Below are 18905 nucleotides of genomic sequence, written 5' to 3'. Positions count from 1 at the left end.
CCATCGGGGAAAGTGTTTGGAATTCATGATTGTTGTGAATATCTGTAATTACACTGTCATTCACCATCATGCCCCAGTTGTGATAGCACATACGTGGCTTATTTTCTTTAATGGACACTTACATAGCCCTTTCTATGTGCTGGGCCTTGTGCTAGGCCCTTTACCAGTATGAACTCTTAATCCTCATAGACATCCGGGAGGTAGGGAACTGAGGCACAGAGCGTAGGTAACTTAGCCGTGGTCAAATGGCTGGTGAGGATGTTGTCTGAGCCTGATTCCCTGTGTGATACTTAAGAGCAGTACAATGCAGACTCTTAAAGAAGTATAAAAACTTTTGGACTCATTAATTCCTTGAGGTCCAAGTTCCTACCTAAGAATTATCCTAGCTGTGAAATATACACACATATTTGAATTTATATTTGGACCCAGATATCAGGAAAGAATCGACATCTGCATCAGAGATGATGGTGTTCTGTGCTTGCGGTTTCCCGTGGCCAGGGCTTTTGTTTGAGTAACTGAAGTGGGTGCTGTCTTCTATCTGGAGAGCATTGTTCTCACCTGTGGCCTAATGTTTAAAAAAAGCAATGTGGCCTGTTCTGGCTCAATCAGCTGAACACAGTTGAGTTCCCACGGTGTAAATAACAAAGCGCATGTGGTACTGTGGGTGACTCGGGGATGTCAACTGGCCTCTGGCCCCCCTCCCCACACCAGGAGCGTATACTGAAGTTGGAGGATGTGGCATACACAAATGGAAGCTTTAGCATGAACCCCAAGAGTGTTTACAAGCAGCGTAAGACAAGAGCCAAAAGGACTTGGATGGCACCTTAGGTCCTCTCTCTCCTCCAGCTCCACCATGCCCGAGCAAGGGTTTGAGGCCCAGAGAGGGGAAGGGCTGCCCAAGGTCACACAGAGCATTACTTTCCAGATGAGTGGACTAGATGGCAAACAAGCATGAAGAAACTTGGTCTTGCAGACCTAAGACCTGGCTCCTAAGCTTACTGACCTATAAAATGGGGCAGATGGCTTAGATGATTTGGAAGGTCCCTTCCAGTTCTGAAACATTCTGGTCTCTGTCAGAGTCATGTTTTGGAAGAAGGCAAACTCAGAGAATATGGTTTCCTAAGGCCAATGGATGTCTTTCTAGCTGTGTGTTAACAAGCGCCTAGGGGTGTTCCTAGCATCATATAAATCCTTTAAATATCTGTTGTGGAATGAAGTGAATGAACATCATTCCCAGAGAGGAGTCACTGGGGCTCATAGCAGTGCTCCCTCTATGAACACACTGCAGGGAGATGGGGAGAACAGGGGGATTCAGAGCAGGGGATTGCTGCTAAGGAAGATATTACCACGTAAGGAAGAGGGGCCGATGTGGGCTGGCAGGGCTCTGGAGCTGTGCAGAAAGGCCAGGCCAGCCTGTTAGCCTGAGACAAGGAGAAGAGGGTAAGATGATGCCCAAGGAACCACACCTTCTCGAGCCTGTTCACCAGGAGCCAGGATGAGGTTGGATCGGGAGCATCCCCACCCTTGTTACCTTAAGGAGACCAAAAAGCCATGTGCAGAGATGACTCAGGCCCACAAGAAAAAAAGAAAGAAAGAACGAGGGAGCGAATCTTGATTTAAGGTCAGCATGGTAGCTCACACTTCCTTTCAGGCACTGTGAAGACACAGTCAGCCTTTTAAGGAAAGTTTGCAAAGTAGAGATGAAAAATTGGGACCATGCAAGAAATGGGAAGGGTGTAGAAGGCACAGTCATAGGGGTCCTGCCCTTTGTCCTCTGGGCCTGCCCAAAGGCTTCCTGATCATAGGTCCGCAGTGTTTCGTCCAGATGGAACACACTCGGATAGTTCAGGGACTTTTGTGGGGAGAAGGGAAAAAGAGAGTTTGTGAGGAATGGCTGCTCTTGAGGTAACCAGAAGGCCAACAGACCGCAGTAGCTTCCTCAGCTGATTAGACTTCTGGCCTAAAGCCATGAGAGGTCCTCCCATCTTGGAGGCAAAAGAAGGGGACCAGGGTGGGCTCTGTTAAGGATGTAGGAGAAAAGTATTGATCACATCTCCTTGTCTCCTGCCCGCACTCATGCTCCCACTCAAGGCCAATCTGTGGGTCTGGTTGTAAATTTAGCACAATTCAAGAAACTAAGTGAGAAGAGTAGCTGACTTTGGAAGATAGCAGTCAGGTCTCCCAAGGGCAATGCTCACCCATGGTCTAAGCACCTAAGTTACTACCACCTGGTCCACTGCTGATGGAAGCTTGGGAACGCGCCTGCTGCCCTTTGACATTTATAGGCAGCTGTTTGCAATGGTTTGAGGGGTTTAGGATCTCTTTGTTTGGGCTGAAAATATAAACTGTGTGCAGATGAACACATGTCCCCCTGTGGACATCGGCTGCAGAGCCAATAAATGAAGAAGGCTAGATTTTGAAATCAGATAGTTGAGGTTTCAATCTCAGCTCAACTTTTTTACCAGCTTTAGGGAAATTGACCTTAGGGAAAGTCATTCTCTGGCCTATTTCCTCATTTGTACGGGATTATCGTATGCACCAGAAATTTCGTGTATATGTATGCGTGCATACGTGTGTGTGTGGTGCCTAATTCCTAGCAGGCTTCCAACATGTTTTCATCCCCACCATTACCATCATCATAAGTAACTGTGACGCTCAGATTTATGTCTCTGAGTAAATTTGGGCTGTTGAGCATTTGTATTTTCACTTAACAAATGTCTCATCATGCAAATTCCATTTGCATGCCTGAGAAATAAGAGTATCATCCTCCTCAACCCTTACTGCAGACTCCCAAGGTTTTAAGCACCGTGTTAAATACATCACCACCTCCCCATCCTGTATTTGCCCACCTGCTACCAGTTTGGGAATATTATTCAGTGTTTTATTTCACAATACATCGTGAAATGGCCAACTTGTTGATACAAAGTTGTCCATGTTAGGATTCTTGTCCTCCTATCTTTGTATCTCTTAGTCACTTTGGTAAGCCATATGGCTTGGTGATAAATCATTTTGTGAACATGTATAGATTGCCAGTTGAAATAAAACCTATCTAAATTCCAGAGACATATATAATCACAGCACAGTGTAATTTAATCTGTAAATTTGTGACTATATGGAATCTTTCTAAGATCTCGTTCTCTTTCTAAGAGTTTTTAAGCCCAAAAAAATGGTATTGTGAGAAAATTGTAATTATAGCAAGGACTGTAAAACAAATGCCATTGTCATTAAAAGTTACCATGTAATCTAAGGGCCAAGGTGTGGACCATGGCTTGCTTAATAAAGCAATATTGAGTCCACAGAGCTCCAGTTCTAGAAAGGTCTGGAGTGAACCATTGGAGTTTGACATGACATGGTTTTACCTGAAACCCTTTGAGGTTCAAAGATGTTGGATTCACATGGGAATCAGACCATTTAAGGAAAATCAACCCGTGTGTTCTATACTCATAATTATGAGACCTACGACTCATGTATCAGAAATAACTCTGCAAAATGAAGTAGGCCTACATCTGTGCTCACTGAAGTCTTTTAGCAAATGTAATCATTACTGGTTCATTGTAATGAACCCACTGGAAACTGAAGCTATTTCTTTCTCTCTTTTTTTTTTTAAGATTTTCTTCTTAAGATTTTATTTCTTTATCTGAGAGAGAGAATGAGAGGGAGAGAGTGCACAGGAAGTGAAGGGTCAGAGAGAGGCAGACTTCCTGCTGAGCAGGAAGCCCTATGTGGGACTCCATCCAAGGACTCCAGGATCATGACCTGAGCCAAAGGCAGTCGCTTAACCAACTGAGCCACCCAGGCACCCTGAAGCTATTTCTTAAGTATACTCTATCACTACATTCTCTCAAATATGCATATAGTATTAAATGCAGACAGCAGTGGGACAACATCGGAATGTTAAATGCCCCATATGTACTAGCATTGTCTTTCTCTCCTGCCCCCAATCCAAACTGGAGAGAGAAAGTTTGTGGTTTCTGGATCCCAGGGGACTGCTCCTCTACTCTTAGAAATCTTCGTCCTTTTCAGGAATTTTTGCTTCTGGGTTCTAAGAATCGTAGGTTCCCCCAGAATTCCATCATTCTCTGAGATAAATCAGCCTGGAGCCCATGTGCTTAAAGCAGAGCCTGGCAGACACAGCTGACCTGTCAGGGTGGAGGCAACAGGACGTGCCTTTTGTTTCTTCATCTGTAAAATGGGAAGATGTTTCCAGCTTCTGGGTGAGACTGCAAACATGAAAATACTTTGTAAACTGTGAAGTACTGTGAAACAGAAGCTGGAATGAAAATGACATAACGTAGAACTCCCTCTCCCTGAGCCTCCATCCTTCCACAGCCTGGAGGAGCCAGCATCCCTCCGGGAGGACGGAGGAAACAGAGGAAGGTAGTTGAACAAATAGAATGAAGGCCTCCTGCGTCTCTGTTCTCCACCTGCTTGTTCTGAAGTAGGGGGAAGGGACACAGTAGCAGTGAGGCTACTAATATTTTTCATGTTATTTTTGATAGAATACCTCTGCTAGGCATTTCTCCAAGCCCATGATGACACAGTCCAGAAAGAAAAAAAAAAAAAATGTGGGGGCTGGGGGTGGTTATCCCTTCCCCTTTCCTCTCTACAAAGCTGTTGACGTTCACTCTTGGATTCTATTTTGACAAGAGTAAGCAGGAACCCGTCAGAGCACCGTGAGTCCCATGCTTTCCACAGGCCAGAGGTCAGATCAGATATGTGGGTTGTTTTACCCAGAAATGTATCATAAGGTCTGGAAACAAATCACTATATAGGTCTTTAGTCTCTCTCCAGGGGGGGTTCCGCAGTATTGTGACTGCTTAAAAGCCCTCCTTACTGCTCTGGGGAGACAGAGCTGCTCATGAGTGAGATTTAATCCAATTCAAAGTCTGCTGTTCTTGAGCAAGGGAGAGAAACTCTACACACAGAAATCTCTCTTCTCTGCCTTCGCATATTTTTACAAAAGTGAGTCCCCCACAGTGAGGCAGGGGGACTTCCTCGACCTCAAAGCCCCAAGCACCCAATGACGGGACTGGTAGAGACCATCTGTCGCTATTCCTTAGGCAGAAAGAACCCCCTATGTTCAGCCCCTCTCTCCTTCTGGCTGGTGGCCTGTTCATCACTAAAAATGCCATTTGGGGATGTCCCCTCTTTTGCTTCTGTTGTCTCACCACCAGACGAGTGAAGAAGAAGAGGAGTTAGAGGAGGAGGAGGAGGACCCGGAAGAAGATAGGAAATCTACAAGAGAAGAGGAGAGTGAAGTGCCCAAGTCACCCGAGCCACCGCCAGGCCCCGCACTGGCTCCCGCGGAGGGGCCACCCCTGCAGGCCCTCGGCCAGCCATCCGGCTCCTTCATCTGTGAGATGCCCAACTGCGGGGCTGTAAGTGTCACTGTGTGCTTCAGGAAGCTGGGACTAGGAGGGCAGCGGGCCGTGCCTGGCTTTAAGGACAGAGCGCTTTAGAAAGGCTGCACTTTAAGCAAGGAAAGTTTCATGGAGGCGATTTCACGTTGCATTGTTTTTTTTTTCCTGTGTTTCCATTTCCTTATTCACTCAGCCGGCAGATGTTGATGAGCCGGCTGATGAGCACTGGGGTGCTCTGGGGCCCCAGAGAAGGTCCCTGCCCTCAGGAAGCTTATGATCCAAGCTCCTCAGAGCTACTGAGCATGGTTTCAGCGGTGAGCCTTGGCCTCCAGAACTTACAAGCCTTGTTTCTTGGTGCCCCGCCACCCCTCGGGGCCATGTGACAGTAGGTCCTGCCCCCTTGGCACACACTGAAATGCCTTGGGGGAGCCCACAGAGAAGGCTTGCCCTCTCATAACACTTGTCCCCATTCCTGGTCATCTCACCTGTCTGGAAGGTTTTGCGTTTCATGATTCCATTAAGTGTTACTCATTCAAATGTCAGTAATCTGAAATTTGAGAAAATCATTACAGTGATTTAGTGGAAGTTTACCTTTGTATGCTTTGCAAAGAACCAAGAAAATTTTTACTAAGCAATTTAATCATGTAAACAGGCTGAACGTAAGTCTGTACAATTAGCATAGTACTTTTCAAGTACATTGGAAATACCGTTTAGCTAAAATAAATTCACTGTTTGATCATTCTTACCACTAAGGAAGGCCTTATGCAATCTATACTGGTCCGGTCTAAGGCCCCCAGTGTATCTTAAAGGATATATTTTTTTTAAGATGTTAACTTTAGACTTTCAGTCCCTCACCAGTCCCCCCACTAGCCTGCATTGTTGAACTTTTCCTGAGTCAGGTATCTTAAATCCAGGCACAGCTGTATAGGTAAGTTCTAGAGGTATTCCTCAAAAAATGAGAATGTTAACTCCTTCACGAGAACCCCTGTGTTTTCCAAGCTAGTGCTCATCTTTGCTTGTATATTATGCAGGACAACACTGTTTTCCAGAGTGTATTGAATGCTGCTTGATGATTCTGACATTTAGATGGAGAAAGCAATAGTTTTTAAAATATTTAGATACTAACGCAGAAATTCACTTGATTTACATTCGAGAAAAAAACCGGAAAAGTAAGAAAAAAAAATACATACATCTGGCATTAGCTTCGAAGAGAACATAAGAAATTGCTAGCTTGTTTCTGTCTTTGATGTTTAATGACCTGGAAGCATCACCACATCATTTCCATTTTGTATAGAGCTCTTCCGTTCAGGGATGGTTAAGATGTGACTTTCAATGCCAGTATTTCTGGGTGAATTAGTTTAGAAATTCACTGTTTTCATCAGCTCATAGTTTGGTGTACGGTAAATTCTTGACTGAGTGGGAAGTCATCTTTCACTTTTGCCAATCAGAAATGCTCAGCAAGCTGGATATTTTTTAATGATTTTTAAAATTCACAAGGAGAAAACATGTTAGTTTTATTCCTTGCCTAAGTCTGGAGGTTTGGGTTGCTAAATCAGCTATAGATTTATTTTTTCCCCCCCGGTAAGACCATAAACAGAACTCATGAATTTCACACAGAGCAAACCTCCTACAGCTCCGTGGGTAGGCCTGTTAGCTGATAGGTTTAACAAGCTTGAAGTCGGGGCTCTTCAAATTCAGGGAAGTGGATTGAATCTCTTTATAATAGTGGTGCTCGACAAGGAGTTATTTTGTTCCCCAAGAGCATTTGGCAATGTCTGGAGACATTTATGTCACATCTGGAGAGGTGCTGTTGGCTTCTGCAGGGTAGAGACCAGGATGCTGCTAAAATTCCTACTTAACACGGCCCCACTCCAACAAAAACTATCTGACCCCAAATGTCAGTCATACTGAGGTTGGGAGAGACTGCTTTTGGCAAGTTTCAAAAGACTGTCCAGGTCTTGCCCCTTTTTATCATCCCACAGTAAAATCTGGGAGTCTGAAACATTGCTTTGACAATTGGTCACTGATTAAGGCTTGGATGTAATGTACAGAATTTATCAGAGCCGCTAATCAGTGTCTTTCCACCTGTGTTTCTTGGGGTGCTCGGTCTTTCCGTGGTAGGGAGATAGAGCTGAGCAAGTAGGCCCACTTCCCAGGGTGCTGGCTCTATTTCAGCCAGAACATCTCTGCTTTTAACTTTGAGCATTTGCATAAAACCTCATTTGTTTTGTTTTGTTTTTCTTAAAATAAAAGAAAGAAAGGGAAGGGAAGGAGAAAGGGGGAGGGGAGGAGAGGGAGGTAATTTCCAACTTAAAAAAAAAAAAAGAGTTTGGAAGCTGGTCAACTCCCTCATCTTACAGGTGGAAAAAAGAAATCGGGTATACAGAGGGGAAATGGCCCAGCAGCTTTCCCTATGACACAGAGGCTGGATCTCACCCCCCAGGTCCCTGACTGCTAGATGGCAGCTTTGTCCTTCAGACTCGGCCACAGTGCTTCTTGTCTTCCAGTTGTAACAACGGTGCGGTTTTTTTTATGGGCGCAGGCAGTGTTAGTGGTGGTAGTATTTGACCTTGACCTTTTCGTGCCCACGTCCAAAGTTTGCTTGCATAAAACCCCTGCACCCCGTCATTAAACACTGTTTCAAGTATCACATGTTTCACCATTGAGTAACTAATAACCCTAATTTCCTTTTCAGGACTGTAGATGTCATGTCACTCCCTTTCTTCCCCAGGTGTTCAGCTCCCGACAGGCACTGAATGGCCACGCCCGCATCCATGGTGGCACCAACCAGGTGACCAAAGCCCGGGGGGCCATCCCCTCTGGGAAGCAGAAGCCAGGCAGTGCCCAGAGTGGGTACTGCTCAGTGAAGAGCTCCCCCTCTCACAGCACCACCAGCGGCGAGACAGACCCCACCACCATATTCCCCTGCAAGGAGTGTGGCAAGTACGTGCAGTTGGACCGGGGACCAAATCTGAGTCTGTGATGAATAAGTGCTCTGTGGAGGCCTGGCCAAGATGGTCTGAGGTTTCTTCAGCTAAAAAAAGAGCCCAGTGTTTCCAAATACTCCCTAGTATCATCCTTGTGGTCTGCACAGAGCCTCAGGGTGGGTGGACGTTGTCTCTGACTCAGAATATGGTCATTCTGATATCCTCATGCCTAATAAGGACAGACAACTTCAGGGCAAACCTCTAGTAACAAAAACTTCCCTCTTTTTCAGAAACGGTGGGTGGGACTCTGATTCCCACTCCTTCCCTTCACACCCAAACCATATTCACGAGTGTTGCTCTCTTTGCATTCCTTCTGAGTGATTTGAGAATGGCTCTGAAACATGTATCAGGAAGTATCCTCTCACTGCAGGCTCCTTCCTGTGTTGGGGCAGACATCACTAGCCGATTGCTGTACTCTTCACTGTCATCTTAAGACAGGACCTCAGATCTTTTTGACCCTAATGCTTCAAGCAGGCATAACCAATTGATCAGGATGACTCAGGAGAAAAAGCCTGTTTGTCATCCCTGCCCTTTTAAGTATAACTGAAGACCACTCAGAGAGGAAAACCGACAGCAGGCAGTACTAGTAACATCTAACACTTGCTGAGCACTCACTTTGGGAACTACCTTATGTGCAGGAGCTCATTTTAATCCTCACACAGAAACTCCATGTGGTACAGAGACTGTTTTTATCCTTGTTACACAAATAAAGATTGAAAATCAAGTAAAATAACTTGCCGCTGGTCACATCCCCCTTGAGAGCAGAGCTGAGATTTGGGCCCGTCTCTGTCAAAGTGCAGAGCCCAGGACCCTGACCACTGCTCCATCTTACCGGTCTGTTTATTTTAGGTGGAAAAGATCACGGATGGTAAAACACGCGGCCTTCCCTCCCACACCATCCAGGGTAGAACTCCACATCTCAGGGAGGCCGCCTGACTTGGAGGGGTTGTCATGAGTGACTTCCTTGAGCATCCCTAGTTGTATGAGTGAGGCCCACTAGGACCTCTGCCTATGATACTCATTAGGCTATTTCCGACAACTTACCAGTACTTGCCATTTGTAGGGTACTGTTTGCTGGCACAGTTCTAATGGATTTGTACAGGTATTGATTAATTTAATCTTTAGTGCCACAGGGTAGGTCCTTTTATTTTTTTTTTTTTTAAGATTTTATTTATTTCTTTGACAGAGATCACAAGTAGGCAGAAAGGCAGGCAGAGGGAGAGGAAGGGAAGCAGGCTCCCCGCCGAGCAGAGATCCTGATGCGGGGCTCGATCCCAGGACCCTGGGAATCATGACTTGAGCCGAGGGCAGAGGCTTTAACCCACTGAGCCACCCAGGCACCCCAGGGTAGGCCCTTTTAATAGGTGCTTTTGGACAAGCCAAGAAAATGCGGCACATACAGAGTAAGGTGTTGGTCACAGTGCACATCTGAGTCAGGATTCAGGCTACGCAGCCTGACCCAGGCCAGCGCTCTCAGCCTCTGAGTGAGCCTAACTCCGTCTGGTGGCTCTCGCCAAGGTGAGATGGAATTAGCAGCAGTCTTCTCTCTGTGAAGCACAGCGATGGGGGAGATGCCTTTAGTGCAGCTCCTCTGTATTCTCATACCCCTCAGAGCCAGGACAAAGTATCTCTCCCTTCATCTTACCACGGAGACGTGAACCTCCAGATGGATCATTAGGCTTCTGGACTTGAAGTAAGGAGCCATCTTCAGACTGACTCGCTCTATCTCCCACCTGTCCCCCGAGAGGAGCCAACACCTCCCTCTGCTCACTTTGGGACACACAGGCTACAACTCCTTGTTCCAGCAGGTGGAGACAAAGAACATTTTAACAAACCAGAATTAGCATCTTGAGCTTGCGGGCTCTCAGTGACACCCATTGTTTTTCTTGTCTTGTTTTGATGTTGCTTGGGACCTTTTAATACCATAACTCCAGTTAAGATTTTGTGGAAAATAGAAATATTTTCTGTGGTTTTCCGGAGTAGGAATAACAGGCAAATGTTTGCAGAATGCCTGTTTTAGCTGCTGAAATTATGTTCATTACATGAAACAGTTTCAATATGTGCAATTGTGATTCATCAACTCTGCTTGTCTTAGAAATCAGAGGGTTTTTTTTTTTTTCCATTTCCCTTTATGAGCTCAGGAATGAATGCAGGGTATCTATGCCACCCCCTCTCCCAAAAGAGGCAGCCTCACATCTGGGCAAATGGCTTCTGAAAAAGGTTCAGAGAGAAATATTTCAGGCTTTGTGGCCCATACTGTCCGTGTCACAACTTCCAGTGGTACCATTGCTGAGCAGAGCAGCCACAGACAGTCCATAAACAAATAGACATGGCTGGGTTCCAATAAAACTTTATTTATGAAAATTTAGTGGGCTGGATTTGGTCCATTGACTGTAGTTTGCAGGCCCCTTGTCTCAAAGTTTTTCAACCTCAGCAGTGACATTTGGGTCTGATCAGTCCTTGTTTGGGGAAGAAGGGACCACCCTCCACGTGATGGGTTGTGGAGACCACCCTGACCTCTGCCTACTGGATGCGAGAAATACCATCCTCCCCTCGAGTTGTGACAGTCAAAAATGACTCCACACATCACCGGGTGTCCCTGGGAAGGCAGAATCACCTGCAGCTGAGAACTACTATTTCCTTCTAAAGCTAAAAGGAGGAAATTATGACAATAATTTGGTCGTTGGTGGCCAACAAGAGGGGCCTTAGGTGAAAAGGAGTGGGTATAGCTCAGAAGTCGAGTACAATGAAAATGGAATTGCGGAGGGCATTGTATTTGGCCACACAGAGTGGTGACCTTGAGAAGAGGGTTGGGGCTGCAGTGGAGGAGACAAGAATCCAGTTGGGGAGGGTGAAGAAGAGAGGAAGATACCAAGTGTGAAGGATTAGGCAGAGCCTTCCAGAAATTTGACTATGGAGGAACAGGGACAGAAACCAAAGGCAGATGATGGGCTTTATTATGGGTACTGTGAGAGCTCAGCAGCATGACTGAGGGATTCTTCAGTTGCAATGAGGAGACGGCGGTGGGGAAGGCTAAAGGGGGAGAAAGGCACATACTGCAGACCACAGATGGACAGGAAGGTCTTTGAGAATCCATCCTCCATTGTCCCAGGGAGGAAGCCTAAAACACTGTACATGTGCTCCCATGCCCACCTCCTTTCCTTTGTAATGCTTGGAGAGGAGAAGCAACAGGGGCAGGAGGTCCTAGGTGACCCAGAGACTCTCTCCATGCCACCCAAACCAGATGTTAGACCACGAAGCACCTATTCCCTGATGGGCATCCAGATTTCCAAGAACTCAGATCCCCTAAATTTCACATGCTGCTTTTTCCTCATTTTTAGAGTCTTCTTCAAGATCAAAAGCCGAAATGCGCACATGAAAACGCACAGGCAGCAGGAGGAACAGCAGAGGCAAAAGGCTCAGAAGGCAGCTTTTGCCGCCGAAATGGCCGCCACGATCGAGAGGACTACGGGGCCCGCAGGGGCGCCGGGGCTGCTGCCCCTGGACCAGCTGAGCCTGATCAAACCCATCAAGGACGTGGACATCCTCGATGGCGACGTGGTCCAGCAGTTGGGAGGCGTCATGGAAGAGGCCGAGGTCGTGGACACAGATCTCCTCTTGGACGACCAAGATTCGGTTTTACTTCAGGGTGATGCTGAACTATAAAGGCCCACTTGTCACGCAGAGACAGCCAACACCCACGGCCTCCGTCTTCGTTAATCAGGAAACCTGGACTCCCTGCTCGTTTTGTAACCATTTTAAACTACCTGTTTAAGAAGTGGTCGTTTCATTCAGGTTTAGGAAAAAAAAAAATTTTTTTTTTCAGTTTCTTTTCCTTTTATTTAAAAAAAATCAATGTTTCTGTGGGAGGTTGGAGGGAATAAATAATTGGCACAACTCTATTTAAGAGGTGTTTCATCTGGGCTGCATTCCCACGAACTCATTCCTGGCAGGGAATAAACCTGACCTTCAATGTTCTTTTGCTTTCAGATGTCAACCATCCTTGCTGCCTTTGATCCCAAAGCTTGCCGTGAGCGTGTGGATGCGTGTGCGTGTGTGGAGCAGGCTCCCCTCTTCATGTTGGGGCCTTGGGCCATCCTTTCCCACTAAGAGTTATTTTTGTTCTGTTTTGACCTCATTCTGGAGTTTGCAGCAAACCCGGAGTCTCTAGCAGGAGATTCTGTGCTAAGGGGTAACTTTCCAGTGAGCAAAGCAAGCCCTCCTCTTACACGGCTTTCCTCTAGCACATACACCATTTGAAAAGTCGACCAAATGTGAAAATAAGTTTTCTCCCTGCCTCGGCTATCCCCGTTGGCCTGTTTCCAGGAGTACTGTACAATTTCAGGCTTTACTGAGGACCTGGTCCCTAGAGGGAGTACATCATCCTCTCCTGTGCTCCCCCCTTCCCCTGGAACTGGTTGGTTCCGATTGGTGGATTGGCAGAGCCGTGTCTCTGTTTGAGCTGTCTAGAGGAAAACAACCCCAACCATGAAGTTGTTTAGGGAAAGTGGTTGAGGGTAACACATTCTGGGACACTGAAAAGTGTTCTTTTGCCCAAAAACTAGACTGGAAAAGCCCATTCTTTTTGCAGCACTGTTTAATGGTCCATGGAGTTCTGGAATTACTTTGTGTCCCTTGGAAGTACTGTGAAACCTCATTCGCTGGGATTCTGCTGTCATTCACCTTTGCTGGACTGTTTCCTAACCGATTTAACAGCAAATACAAGTGAAATAGCATTAAAGGCCAACAATAATGGTTTCTGATACCACTTTAGCTACCAATATTTGCATTCAAACAAGGAATGTATTCATTCAAGTCATTTACCAAAGCATTTCTAGAATTCTCCAAGCTACAGAACTCTGCTTCCTCCTGTCTCCTTAGCAGGGTTGCTGTTTGTACTTGAAGGTAATAAGCCTATAATCCTTCAAAAATGGCATTTAGCTCAGGCTTTTGAGCTGAGTCAGACTGCCCCCTCCCTGGGTAGGGCAAATGAGCACGTGTCTTCAGACTGGGACGCAGCCCAGCGGAGAGGACTGCCCCCAGCGACCTCCCCTGGAGCGTTAATGCTGCCTGACTTCTGGAAGGAGGGCTTTCAGGCCTTGCCCCACCCCAGGGAGGCTGGCTCCCCGAGCTTGTGTAGGTGTGGCCTGTCCCTGAAGACTCTGCTGGCACATTAGTTAATAGCTTGACATTAGAAGGTCAGCCAAACATGAGGACAGGACCTGAGCATCTTTTAAAGTTTGACTCCAGCAGAAGCATTTTAGCACACGCTCGCTTTCCCTCGCAGCCCTGCCTAGGCAGTGTTCTCTGAATCTCAGGAAAGCCACGGTCAGAAGATAAATGTAAAGGTTCTTTTCGTTTCTGTCTTTGCGTTTTCAGAAAAAAAGGCCTTGGGGGTTTCATTCATCCTTTCCTACAGGCAAAAAGAAAGGTTTTATTTGCTGCCATTCTTGACAGGTTATTCTCTCTTCTATTTCGAGTTAAAACTGCCCAGGCCTTGCGCATCAACTTTGTGGCAGAATTGTTCCAGAACCATTCCGTAAGATCAGCTGATTGCGGCTGTCCCGGTGACTGCTTCCCTCGGTGTGTGCTGGCCTCTGAGAGTGATTCTGGAATGGTTCTGCAATCGGGTCTATGAAAGCTTATCTATCAAAGGAGCAAACACCCAGAAACATGTTTATAAAGCAAATGTCCTTGTTGTGTTTGGAGACTTGCCCAGCCGTTCCAGTTTTAAACATTAAAAATAAACTGAGTTGCCAAGGCAAAAAATGTAATGCACAATTTAATTTTGATTTTTCATGCAGTATAATGTAAGCATCTTTGACTTGAAATAACCAAAGAACTCCTCCTTAATGAGACAGTTCAAATTGCTGAAGTAGTATTTCTTGACAATATCAACTTAAAGAATTGACTTCACGGTAAAATATTGCACTTATTTTCCTTCTGAAATGATTCTGCCTGCATGTATGTGTTGTGTTTTTGCTTCCCTCGCCCTCCCCACCCCAAAGAATTTCTCTTCCTAAAGATTAATGTCTTCAACACCGTTACTGTTTACTATCAGATGGTTTTTCATTAGTGAATTTAGACCTCTTTGAGAAAGCTTGTATATAAAAAGTTAACAGATATATTTTATGGAAAAACCCATCTTATTTTCAAATATATTTAACTGCTGTTATATTTTATTAGAGGAAGGTTGTAAATATTTTCTAGGAGTTCTATTGTAAAGAAAAGTATTTTTGAAAAAAATTAATGTAATAAAAACGAAAACATTTTTAAATAGTGTTGTGATTGCTTCCTGTTCTGGCTTCATTATGTTCTATTCTCAGCAAATGACTTGCATGCCTTCTCATTTCAGGATGTAATTTATTCAGGTTTGCACTATTATAAGTTGACATCATAATATTTAGTGTACTTAACTGTATTTTTCCCGGAATGCAGGTCCCTTGGTCCGTATCCAAAGCACTATGTATTAGCATCTTCTTAATTTTTTCTTTTGTAACGTGTGTATTTTTAATAAGGATTTTATGTAACATTTTGGCAAAAAAGAGGACAGTATTTTCTAGTGAATTTTATAATACATTTTGCTAAAAATGTTTCTTCCTAGGTCAGTTTTTGTTAAGGTGAACCAAAAGTCTTATTTTACCAGGGTTTAAAAAAAAAAAAAGTTTGAAGCTTGAAAGCAAAGTTATATTTAAACATCATATGTAACAAACAAATAAAGATGTTTTATAGACTTGTCCTAAAAAGGTGCATTCCTTCAAAACTTAAATGAGGCATACTAGATTGGTTCTCCTCCTGAGTGAAAAGCATTTTAAGTTCTCACAATCCTTTTTTCAGAAAGAGAACCAGAAGAATTTTACTTAAAAGGTTCCAGGCATTAGCCTTCTCAGAAATTTATTACAGTTCCTATAGCTAGGCATTCATCAAACAGAGATGTAACCAAATAGACACTGTCCTATTTATATGTGAAAACCTGATTCAATACTGCATCAGCTGCTCTGAAAATAAAATGTTATCTTTTTGAGTTTCATTTGGCTTAAACATTCCTTCTTTCTAGCCACTTCTCACTGCTGGATAAGTGCTAATTTACCTACTAGTTGGTTTCCGTAGAGCGATTCAGAGGTCGGCCGATGACACTTGGTAGCTCATTGAAGCACCCTCTACCCAACACTTCCTGGAGACAAGGACATAACATTTCTGCTACAAAGAGAGGATGAACCCCTTGCCAGGTCAGTGGTCTCTGCACCAGACTTCCTGGCCTATAGCTTATGGGGGCTCAGTATCACACGCGGGTCGCTCATGGTGAATTCACCACCAAGACCCCGGCCCCCCTGGTGTATCAGCTTTGCTAGTCTGGATTTCCAAATTCTAGAGTGTGCTTACTATTTAATGATTAAAAACAAACTTGAGGTGTCACCCAGGCACCCCACTAAACAAATATTTTTTTTAAAAATTTGCTCCAAGTGGGGCATACCCATTCAAGCCTTTTGATCTAGGTTCTTTGGTGGGGGGGAGGTTACTTTAATATTTAGCTATCAGTTTTAGACAGTTCTGTATAAATAAAATAGCAATTCCTCTAGAAGCAGCATGTACGTGGCCAGTGTTGTAAATTTAAATTCTGCTTGCAGAGGTTCACATGTCCGATCTGAAGACGTTTTCCTGTTTATTCATTCAGTACTCATGATACCCATGTAGAAAGCACTATTCCTTTTTTTTTTTTTTTTAAGATTTTATTTATGTATTTGACAGACAGAGATCACAAGTAGGCAGAGAGGCAGGTAAGAGAGAGAGGAGGAAACAGGTTCCCTGCTGAGCAGAGAGCCCAATACCCCAGGCTCAATCCCAACAACCCTGAGATCATGACCTGAGCCAAAGGCAGAGGCTTCTACCCACTGAGCTACCCAGGCGCCCCAGAAAACACTATTCCACACTGTATTATACATGTGGGAAGAAAGTGTGAAGATGACCAACATTCCTTCCTGCTGATTTAATACTTAGAACATATAGAGGTCTGGGACTTGATCTAATTTCACCACTGGGAAGAGCAAAGGTCATGTTTTATTAATAATCTGAACCCTGTTACCACCATTGCCTCCCCCAGCAATGTGTATCGGGTGCTCAGCAACAATCTGTTAAATTGATTAATTATTAACAATACTAATAAAAATAAATAATACTAATATTAATACTAATATAATAAATTTATTAATTTACTCTTATAGGTATGCGTGTATGAGTGGGTGTGTATGTGTGTGTGTAAATAAAGCCTCTTGAAATTCATAGACTCCCAGTCTACCTCTCTCAACCACAGCCAGCCAGCTGGGGTATGCTCTAGGAATGAGAATGAGTTTCAATGTTGACACAAGCAAAACACGTTTAAGAAGATATGTTAAGAAATCGAATAATATGTTCCTAAGTGAACCATAGATAATCTTTGGATCACAGACATCCCTGTATAAAAGAGCCAAAGTGGGGCGCTTGGGTGGCTCAGTCATTAAGCATGTGTCTGCCTTTGGCTCAGATCATGATGCCAGGGTCCTGGGATTGAGCCATGTATCAGGCTCCCTGCTCAGCAGGAAATCTGCTTCTCCCTCTCCCACTGCTCCTGCTTGTGTTCCCTCTCTCACTGTGTCTCTCTCTCTATCAGATAAATAAACAATAAAAATCTTTTGAAAAAGAGAGAGGAAAAGGTGCTGATTATTTCCTTTATATAAGAGAGAGAATCTTTGGAGCATCTGGGTGGCTCAGTGGATTAAAGCCACTGCCTTCAGCTCAGGTCATGATCCCAGGGTCCTGGGATCCAGTCCACATTGAGCTCTCTGCTCAGCGGAGTGCCTGCTTCCTCCTCTCTCTCTCTCTCTGCCTTCTTGCGATCTCTGTCTGTCAAATAAATAAATTAAATCTTAAAAAAAAAAGAGAGAGAGAGAGAGAGATAATCTTTGAAAAGGGCTGCCCTCCCCATCCCACCCCTGCCCCAAGGTAAGTTAGTTGTAAAGGCCAGAGAAGCCATCCCTGCTTGTCTTGCATTCCAGCACACATACCCTTACCACACTGGTGCTTGCTCTGGGCTGTTTTAGATCATTACTTCCTCTGCTTGTGTAACTTCATTTTTAGCAATAATTGGCATTGTTAAAATCCCTTCATTGAGATGTGCTTGACATACAAAAAGCTATACATATTTAACATATACAGCTCGATGAGCTGTAACTTTGAAGATAAGTATATACCTGTGAAACCATCACAACCAAGGGAAAAGGGCTGTCTTTTAAAACAGAACAGCTGGTGCAATCAAAATATAAGGTAGAAATATATGACTCATATACTTTTGTTCTTCCTGAATATAAAGCAAGGTGTACTTCCCTCAACTGCATAGAATCATTTAGCCTCCTACTCATCTTATAGTAAGTCAGACATTTGAAAGTTTAGGTAGTAGAAGAGGCCCATGATGGCTGGGTCAAGCTGGAGAGCACTGTCCTTGCCTACACACCATGGCAGAGAACCCTCTCTATGGCCCCATGGCTGGCAAGACCCCTCACAGTGACTCTCCCCTTTGCCCCCAGTTAATTGGACCAGGGCTGGCACCTGACACCATGCTATTGGGCCCATAGGCTGCTTGGTGACACACAATATGGTTTGGCCCAGGAAAAAGGAGGGACCAAATCAAATCTCCGGATTTAAGGGTATGAATGGAGAAACACAGTAAGCCAAAGGCAACCAGCAATGGCCACGTGCAATGCAGAATTCTGGAGGAGCAGAAGCTCCTTGAAAGCAGGGAAATCCCACCATTAGAGAGACCATGTTTGGTTTTAAAAATGGAGAGGGTATCCAGTCCTTAAGGTTGCTTTGAACCCACTTTTCCAGTGGGTTTTTTTCCAGTTCTAGGGGTAGTTCAGTCCACACGTTTTTAAAAATAAAAATAAGCCCTTTCTCTTGCAGGGAGGTGGGGGAGTGGGGTTCTCTAGCCCTCGAATCCACAGGGACTTAAATAGAACCACATGTCATCACAGAGTAACCCACTGCAACCCACTGCAAAGGTAGACAGGTACAGAGCTAAGATTTTGAAGATGGTTATTGGTTCAGCTGTAACTAATTCATAGGAGTCATTTCATCTCTGAGCTTCAGTGACCTCACTCTAAAATTAGGACAAAATTTGTGTCTTCCTGTGAGGATCAAATTGGGAGAATGTCACCATCATTGTGGCTGTGGAACACTCAACCACTAGAGACTACTCAAAGCGGGCAGGAGGCAGGCTGAAAAGCTGTTGCAGAAGTGCCGTTAAGAGAAACAGAGGCAAACTTCAGAAGTAACAGGAGAATTGGAGAGCTACTGGAGAGCCCCACTGGCTGGCAGAGACCAGCCAACTTTGAACGTCACAATTCAGAGAGGGAGCCTATCTCTGAAAAGGGCTCTGGGCAGCCTGCCAAAGCTGGGCGCAGTCAAGGACAGTAGAGTGTAGGTGTAAGGTGTGGTGTTTACATGCTCTGGTGTATCAACATCTGTACATTTCCGTCACAGCGCCACGTGGACAGACTTCTAGTGAAAAGAGGCTAGTCTGAGG

The 18905-nt window shown here is 44.8% G+C and overlaps 1 protein-coding gene across 50 annotated transcripts in view; it reads left to right on the top strand.

The window, feature by feature from the left end:
• TRERF1 (transcriptional regulating factor 1) overlaps nucleotides 1-15093 on the top strand; it is a 202564-nt gene extending 187471 nt beyond the window's left edge. For 28 of the 50 annotated variants that reach the window (XM_082733021.1, XM_082733005.1, XM_082733001.1 and 25 more), the window contains 3 exons: nucleotides 5175-5378; nucleotides 8056-8303; nucleotides 11689-15093. In XM_082733021.1, the coding sequence (XP_082589147.1) occupies nucleotides 5175-5378; nucleotides 8056-8303; nucleotides 11689-12013 (777 nt within the window). In that variant the 3' untranslated portion in view covers nucleotides 12014-15093. The remainder of the gene's footprint in view (nucleotides 1-5174; nucleotides 5379-8055; nucleotides 8304-11688) is intronic. The other 22 variants (XM_082733013.1, XM_082732989.1, XM_082732983.1 and 19 more) reach the window with 1 other exon arrangement.
• Nucleotides 15094-18905: the final 3812 nt, after the last annotated feature.

Source organism: Mustela nivalis (assembly GCF_964662115.1).
Source record: "Mustela nivalis genome assembly, chromosome: 5".
Taxonomy (NCBI): Eukaryota; Metazoa; Chordata; class Mammalia; order Carnivora; family Mustelidae; genus Mustela; species Mustela nivalis.
This window is presented reverse-complemented; position numbering and strand designations above follow the sequence as displayed.